At 51.9% G+C, this 8,402-nt stretch overlaps 1 protein-coding gene across 1 annotated transcript; it reads right to left on the bottom strand.

The window, feature by feature from the left end:
• Position 1: 1 nt before the first annotated feature.
• On the bottom strand, positions 2–7,022 carry ZBTB7C (zinc finger and BTB domain containing 7C; the record flags this gene model as incomplete). Its single annotated transcript, XM_010004220.1, has 2 exons — positions 5,845–7,022; positions 2–185 (listed from the first exon to the last, which is right to left on the bottom strand). Coding segments are annotated over exons 1-2 (1,362 nt in total), but the record flags the coding sequence as incomplete, so codon positions are not given.
• Between the last annotated feature and the right edge of the window lie 1,380 nt (positions 7,023–8,402).

Here is an 8,402-nt window from a genome sequence, read left to right as displayed (position 1 = left end):
GGTCCAGGTGGTCGGAGCGGGTGAAGCTCTTGTAGCAGAACTCGCACTGGTAGGGCCGGACCCCCGTGTGGATGCGCATGTGGTTCTTCAGGTCGTAGTTGTGGACAAATTTGGCGTTGCAGTGGATGCACAGGTAGGGCCGCTCCCCCGTGTGCTTCCGCATGTGGATCTTCAGCTTGTCCTGCCTGCAAAATGAAGCGTCGAATCAGCGCGGGGTTGGAAGGGACCTTCAAAGGGCACCCAGTCCAGCCCCTTCCTGCAGTGCACAGGGATGGTTTTAACTACAGCAGGTTGCTCGCAGCCCTGTCAAGCCTGACCTGGAATGTCTGCGTGGATGGGGCAGCCACCACCTCTCTGGGCAACCTGGGCCAGTGCTTCACCACCCTCCTGGTAAAGGGCTTCTTCCTAATAACCAACCTCAATCTCCCCTCTTTCAACTTGAAACCATTCCCCCTCCTCCCATCCCTCCCTGCCCTTGTCCCAAGCCCCTCCCCAGCTTTCCTGGAGCCCCTTCAGGCACTGGAAGCTGCTCTAAGGTCTCCCTGGAGCCTTCTCTTCTCCAGGCTGAACACCCCAACTCTCCCAGCCTGGCTCCAGAGCAGAGCTGCTCCAGCCCTCCCAGCATCTCTGTGGCCTCCTCTGGACTTGCACCAACAATTCCATGTCCTTCCTGTGTTGGGAACCCCAGCACTGGACACAGCAAGGCACTTGGTCAGATGGAGTGGTCTGGAAGGGACAAAGTTGGGATTGTCCCTTGGATCAGGAGAGGGAAAGGCAACAGGAATGTGGAGAGCTCATCCCAGGGCTTCCGCCCACAGAACTGCCCCAGCGTATGGATGCTCTTGCAGTTTGGCACTTGTATCCACCTCCTCTTTCCCGGGACAACAGCGTCTGAATATTGAGCAGATCCAAGCCTCCATGTCAGGAGTTTCCAGCCCATCCCAAAGATTCCAAACCAGCCTAAATCAGAGGAACAAAAACCCCTCTGGAATGAAGATGAAATCCATGAAGTAACATCTAAATCAGTACACCTATATTAGTGCCTGCAGACAAGGAAATCAGCTGAGCTTGTGGGGCAACGCTCCTCGAACAACATCCTTCCTGGGGCTGGTTCTCCCTTTCGTTTTATCCTTGCAGTGACCACTGGGTGTCTCAGGAGATTTCCTTTGAAGCAGGAGCACGGCTGAGGGCGAGGCAGGCAGAGGCAGAGGCAGCACCCTGGCAGCTTTGCACCCACTGTCCTCCCCTGCCGGCTTCCCCAAGGCCACCACATGCACATCCAGCCTCAAACACATTTTGGAGAAGGTTTCTCAAGACAACCATGGAACTGCATCATGCCCATCCCGCCAGCACTTCTCGACAAACGCAGTTTTGTTTTTTTCATAGAATCACAGGCTGGTTTGGGTGGGAAGGGGCCTTCAAAGGCCATCCAGTCCAACCCCCTGCAGTAAGCAGGGACATCAACTAGATCAGGTTGCTCAGAGCCCTGTCCATCCTAAGTTGGGATGTTTCCAGGAATGGGGCATCTCCCACCTCTCTGGGCAACCTGGGCCAGGGTCTCCCCAGCCTCAGCATGAAAAATGTATTCCTTCTCTCCAGTCTCAATCACCCCTCTTTCACCTTAAAACCATTCCCTCCCATCCCATCCCTCCCTGCCCTTGTCCCAAGTCCCTCCCCAGCTTTCCTGGAGCCCCTTCAGGCACTGGAAGGTGCTCTAAGGTCTCCCTGGAGCCTTCTCTTCTCCAGGCTGAACACCCCAACTCTCCCAGCCTGGCTCCAGAGCAGAGCTGCTCCAGCCCTCCCAGCATCTCTGGGGCCTCCTCTGGACTCTCTCCAGCAGCTCCATGTCCTTCCTGTGCTGGGGACCCCAGAGCTGTTCCCAGCCCTGCAGGGGGGTCTCAGCAGAGCAGAGCAGAGGGGACAATCCCCTCCCTGGCCCTGCTGGCCACACTGCTTTTTATAAAGGGAACATCTAGAAGCAGCAAGAATTACCTTCTCAGCTTGGGGTATATATGGAGTCATGTAATTATTATTACTTATAAAACATCAGAGCATAAAACTAAACCCAAACAACAACCACCCCAAAAATATATTGACACCAGGAGATCAAGCCCTCACATCTTGCAAGGTCCTGCCTTTGCCCTAATTTCTGCCACCCCATCCTTTTACCTCTCAAAACAGTTTTTGGTGCCCCTGCCCAGGGCCAAACCCCAACTCTGCAGTATTCCAAGATGCTGTTATCCCAGGGTTTGAACACGTTTCCCCGGTGACAAAGCAGTGTGGAAAAGATCATCCCAGTCGGGTAGGTGGTGAGGAGATGAAGGCAGGGGCTGGTTCTGTGAAGTGCTGGGAAGTGTTAATAAAAAGTAGAGCTACCAGCCCCACCTCAAATAGAATTTCAACCTCTATATGTCATGTTTATCCTAACAGGGTCGCTTTTCTGAATAAACACGGAGCGCGTCGGGATTGTCAAATGTAAATACAGGGATTATTACCCATCGACAGGGAGAAACTCAATCCTCTCTGCTCCAGCACCAGCTCCGTGGGATGGACGAAAGGTTTTATGGCTCTGCCTGGAGAACCTCTGAGATTAGGGGGAGGGTGGGATGTGGTGAAGCACCCGAGGGAGGTTTTCTGGGAATGGAGCTGGGCTGGAAAAGCTCTTAGAAGGAGAACCCCGCTCCGGGTGTGTGAATAACCTTAATGGAATTGCATTAGGAGAGCGATTAGGGCTCTGGGAGCTGTCACAACACAAATAATGGGAACAAATAATGTTAACCTTTCTGGCTGGAATAGTTTCTCCTTGAACACTCCGGGGTTGTCTTGCTGGAAAAGCTGGAATATTTGCAGTTTTCTCCAGCGTTTTAGCCGCGGAAAGAGGCAGATGAGAAGCTGAGCAGCTTTTGTTTAAGGAACAAAAAATTAATGAGCTATCAAATGAAGTCCTGCTTCCTGTGATCAGATGTCTCTGGGAGAGGGAAGCAGCAGGTATAGGTGCACATTGGGGTCCTCACCATGGGATGTGGGATCCCAGTGAAGTGAAGGGAAAGGGATCTGATGGGAAGGTTGCGGCACTCCCCACCTGGGAAAATACATTTCCCCCAGTGAATTGGCTCCTCCACAGTTCCTTGAGCAGGAAAATAATGGGAAGGACTGATTTACCCAGAAATCCCATTTGGGAACCTCTGCTTCCTGGCACCCTCATCCCTGGGGGACCTCAAGAGGGGATTGTTTGGGTTTGCATCTCCCTGGTGAATGCACCACTTGTGGCTGTGGGTGTGAGGCTGATAATTTTGGGAAGCATGAGATGATTCTCCTGTTCTACTCCGCTCTCCTGAGACCCCACCTGGAGTAACTGTGTCCAGTTCTGGAGCCCCTAACACAGGAAGGACATGGAACAGTTGGAGAGAGTCCAGAGCAGGCCACAGAGATAGTAAGAGGGACGGAGCAGCTCTGCTCTGGAGCCAGGCTGGGAGAGTTGGGGTGTTCAGCTTGGAGAAGAGAAGGCTCCAGGGAGACCTTAGAGCAGCTTCCAGTGCCTGAAGGGGCTCCAGGAAAGCTGGGGAGGGCTGTGGCTGCCCCATCCCTGGCAGTGTTGAAGGGCAGGTTGGATGGGGCTTGGAGCAACCTGGGCTGGTGGGAGGTGTCCCTGCTCATGGCAGGGGTGGGACTGGATGGTCTTGAAGGTCCTTTCCAACCCAAACCAGTCTGGGATTCTATGGTCCTGTGATTATCCCTGAGAGCAAAACACGTTATGCAAGTGGTGGATTTCAGGAAACCCCAGCAGAAATCCCTGTCTCCATCTCAATCACTCCATGTTGCTTAAATACACTTTCCCCTGAAGGAGTGCTCTCTAATGCAGAAAACAGGGTAAAAACAACCCTCAACCCGTGAAGGAAAGCCAAACCCACTGCACCCTGTTCAAAATCCGTCCAAATGCATTGAAAAATAAACCAAGGCTTTGAAATTTCCACTTTGCTCAGGGTGTTAAAGAAGCTAAAACCCCCTCCTGCCTCCAGCTCTGTGCAGGGTGACCCAAAAAAACAGATTCATTTTCCTGAGTGATGATGGGCAATGGGACCACTGGGTCAGTCTGAAATCTCTTTGTGAATATTTTCATGGGTTGAAGTTCTCCTCACCCCTGTGCTTTGCATTTAGAAGCTGTTGAGAACATGATGGGGATGTAGAAGCTATTTGGGTTAGTAATGGGCCACACCAGACCATCCATGTGTGGAGATTTGAATCTCCAAGAAAGTGATTTAACTTCTGAGGATTAGGGATAAGGTTATCTGAAATCCCACCTGAACCCTCCTGCTAACCTTTGCAGTAACTCTGAGTCAGTAGCAACATTCCTCTGTGCCTCAGTTTCCCCAAACCAATGATGCTGCCCATGCTTAGAAAGGACTTTGGGAGCTCTAGTGTCCCCATTACAGGGAAGGTGTTGGTGAACAAGGAATCCCAGACTGGTTTGGGTTGGAAGGGACCTTCAAGATCATCCAGTTCCAGCCACCCTGCATGGGCAGGGACACCTCCCACCAGCCCAGGTTGCTCCAAGCCCCATCCAACCTGCCCTTCAACACTGCCAGGGATGGGGCAGCCACAGCTTCTCTGGGCAACCTCATCCACCACCCTCACAGTAAATTTCTTCCTAATCTCCCACCTATATCTCCCCTCTTCCATATTTAATCCATCCCCCCTTGTCCTCTCTCTCCCTGCCCTTGTCCCAAGTCCCTCCCCAGCTTTCCTGGAGCCCCTTCAGGCACTGGAAGCTGCTCTAAGGTCTCCCTGGAGCCTTCTCTTCTCCAGGCTGAACACCCCAACTCTCCCAGCCTGTCTTGAGACACCTGAAAGTTAGGTCCCTATGCTATGCCCCACAGGTTGCCTCTGTGGTCAGGGATGACACCTTAACTCATCTCTTTTTCTTCATCTACCTCTCTGAGGGTGATGACCTCTTTCTGCTGACCATGGTTGGTGCCAGGCTCTGGGGCAGACAATGTTCAGGGTGATGAATCACAGCATCATTTATGTTGGAAAAGACCTTTAAGATCACCCAGTCCAACCACTCCCCCAGCCCTGCCCAGGCCACCCCTGCCCCATGTCCCTCAGCACCACATCTACACGGCTTGGAAACCCCTCCAGGGATGGGGACTCCAGCCCTGCCCTGGGCAGCCTGGGCCAGGGCCTCACAACCCTGGCCAGCAAGAAATGCTGCCCAACATCCCATCTCAGCCTCCCCTGGCACCACTGCAGCCCATTTCCTCTTGTCCCATCCCTTGCTCCTTGGGAGGAAAAACCAGCCTCCACCTGGCTTCCACTGTAGAACAATTAGTACTGCACCATCCTCAGAAAGCCCAGACACTGTCATGGCTAAACATGTGGAACTTGGTTCTGGTCCACACTTCTGCCAAAATGTGCAGACCCAAACTAATTACATCCCGCAGCTAAATGGCCCTCCCACCTCAACGCAACTCCCAGCACATTAAAGATAAAGCCTCCCTGGCTGCTTGACCAGCTGTTTTCCAGCTCTCTCTGGTCCAACTGTGGTGAACTATGGTGGGGTTGAAAATATCCTGTTACTTATTTAAGCTCTTGTCCGGTGAGGGGAAGGATCCAGTGAGTTGTGGATATGACCCACAACCCACCAAAATCAGTAGGTTCGTGTTCTTCCTCCACCCTCTCTTCCTCCCTTTTCTTCCAAAGGGAGAAAGATCATGCCCTGCTTCCTTTGCTACTGTTTTTTTTCAGTAGCAAAGAGACGTTTAGCTTAGAAATCGGGTCCTGACGTGGCCCCTCCAACCACCACCCCCCACCCTTCCCCTGATGGCAGAGGTGACCCCCACCCACCTGGTGAACTGGACTTCACAGATATTGCACATATAGGGCTTCTCTCCCGTGTGGGTCCTCATGTGCCTGGGCAGCTTGCCAGCTCCCATTATGATTTTGTTACAGATGGGACATTGTTGGGATGCCTTGGGCTTCATCTTCCTCTCTTCCTCCAAGGGCCATGGAGGAAAAACTTCTCCAAACTGGGTTGTGCTCAGGAAGTTGAGATAAGCACTGTAGTCAGTCTCTGCCTTGATGTGCCCCAAGGGAGCTGCTGGGGTGTTGGTAAACATGTCCTTGAAGAAGCCATTAGGGAAAGGAGGCGGAGGTAGGTCTTCCTTCTCCTCCTCTTCCTTGATCTTCCTCTTTCTGATCACCAGATCCAAGGGCCCATTGTCTACTGGTGGCTGCTCGAGCTGGGAGAAAGAGCTAAAATCACCGTTCCAGAGATGGGGGAAGAAGCTAGGGGTGAAAGGAGAGAGAGGTGGCATCCTTTCTGGGATGTTGGCCTTCAGGTACAAGTTTTCCCTTAGCAAGGACTCAATGGAGAAGTCTCGTATGACACCCAAGTGTCCAGAGGTGTTACTGGCCTGGTAGTGATTTGGAAAGTCTTTAGGTGCTTCTGTATATGCTTCTTTGGTAAGATCAGACTTAGAAGGGCTTTGGTGGCAGCTGACTTCTTGGACATCAGTTAGGTTCTCCTGATTGGCAAAATCTTCTACTTCTTCTTCCTCCTCTTCCTCCTCCTCCTCGTCTTCATCTTCGTCATCGTCTTCATCCTCTTTGTCATCTTCCTCCTCTGCCTCTCTGCCAGGCTCCATGATTTCCAGGCAGACGTTGATGATGCACTGGATCTCCAGCATCTTGGCGGCGCTGAGGATGTGCTTGATGTTGGAGGTGGTGATGGTGAGGGTTGAGGTGTAGGCAAACTCCAGGATGGCAGAAAGTGCTTCAGGCTTGACAAAATCAATCTCATAAACATAGGGCTGGTCTGTTAAAGTGCCTGTGGTGAAGAGTTTTTTGAAGTACTTGCTGCAGGCGGCCAGGACCGACCGATGGGTCCGGTACTCCTGGTCCTGCACGATGAGGATGACGTCGCAGAGGAGACCATCGTGCCGCTGCTCGTTCAGACCACACAAGACTTCACTGCTGTGGTTTGGGAATGGGATCCCGATAAGATCTTCAATGCCATTAGCCATATTCTCATTTAGTGCCCTAGGACGAAACACAGACAGTGAGGAATTACTGGATTGTCTTGATCATGGAATCCTGGACTGGTTTGGGTTGGAAAGGACCTTAAAGACCATCCAGATCCAACCCCCTGCACGGGCAGGGACACCTCCCACCAGCCCAGGCTGCTCCAAGCCCCATCCAACCTGCCCTTCAACACTGCCAGGGATGGGGCAGCCACAGCTTCTCTGGGCAACCTGGGCCAGGCTCTCACCACCCTCACACCAAAGAATCTGTTCCCAATATCTCACCTCAATCTCCCATCTTTTAGCTTGAAACTATCCCCTCTCATTCTCTCACTCCCTGCCCTTGTCAAAAAGTCCCTCCCCAGCTGTTCTGTAGTCCCTTCAGGTACTGGAAGGCTGCTAGAAGATCTCCCTAGAGTAAATCAATAATGTCAAAATCATTCTGCCTTCTCTCACTATCTTCTCCCTTGCCACACTTAGACCTCTGTCATCTCCTCCTGCTTGTGCTGCCCTAGTGCATCTCTAGTCATCTTCACCTCCTTCCAGGTCCTCTATGATTTAACTTCTGTTTCCCTCCATATTTGTCTCCTTCTTTGTCTCCATCCTTCTCTTCCTTGTTCCCATCCCATTCACATTTTCAGAACCACTATAAACTTCCTCTTCTTTTTCACAACCCTACCCTAGGAACCTTGTGCAACCATTCCCTTCCTTATTATGTTTCTTTCACATCTTCCCAGAGCCAACATCTTTCCAGGCACATGTTGGATTTCCCCTGCCAGAAGCTATGTCAGGAATGGGTGATGTTCTCTTGCATCATGCTGCCAAGTGCCAGCACCTACATGGCATAACAAGACCAGCCAGGGAGTGCCCATCTCATCTACACAATTGTTTTTGGGACTGGTACAACTGGATGTCCCAAACTGGTGGGACTACTGGTCACAGACGTTTGCTACAGCAGGAGAGTGGTTTTTAAGAGCCCGCAGGTCTCCAGTTCTGTGTCCTCCTGCTCCTTCATGCCTGGAAACTAGATCATGTCTCCTCAGTGTGTGGACAACCCACACAGGGTTGTTTGCCTGAGGGATCTGGGAATGGGGCAGGCAAGAAAGGAGTTGTGTGCCACCTAACCACCAAGAGAAACACAACCAGGAACCCTACCAGGAGACAACAGCTTGGCCAGGTGGCTGCCTGCTATCTTCACCCAGGAGCTGAGCTTTCTCCCTTCCCAATCCTGTCTGGACTTGTTAGCAGGGTATCAAATGCCCTCTGCATCTGGCAGACACCTTCCCCTGCCAGAGCAGCTCCACCTTCAAAGGGAAATCCAGAAGCAAAAAGTCCACACCCAAAAGGAAAAGTGGTTACATTTTTTTTTTTCTGGCTCTTTTT

This window comes from Chaetura pelagica, unplaced genomic scaffold, assembly GCF_000747805.2.
Source record: "Chaetura pelagica isolate M959 unplaced genomic scaffold, ChaPel_1.0 scaffold558, whole genome shotgun sequence".
Taxonomy (NCBI): Eukaryota; Metazoa; Chordata; class Aves; order Apodiformes; family Apodidae; genus Chaetura; species Chaetura pelagica.
Note: the sequence above shows the minus strand (reverse complement) of the source record. Positions and strands in the feature narration are given on the sequence as shown.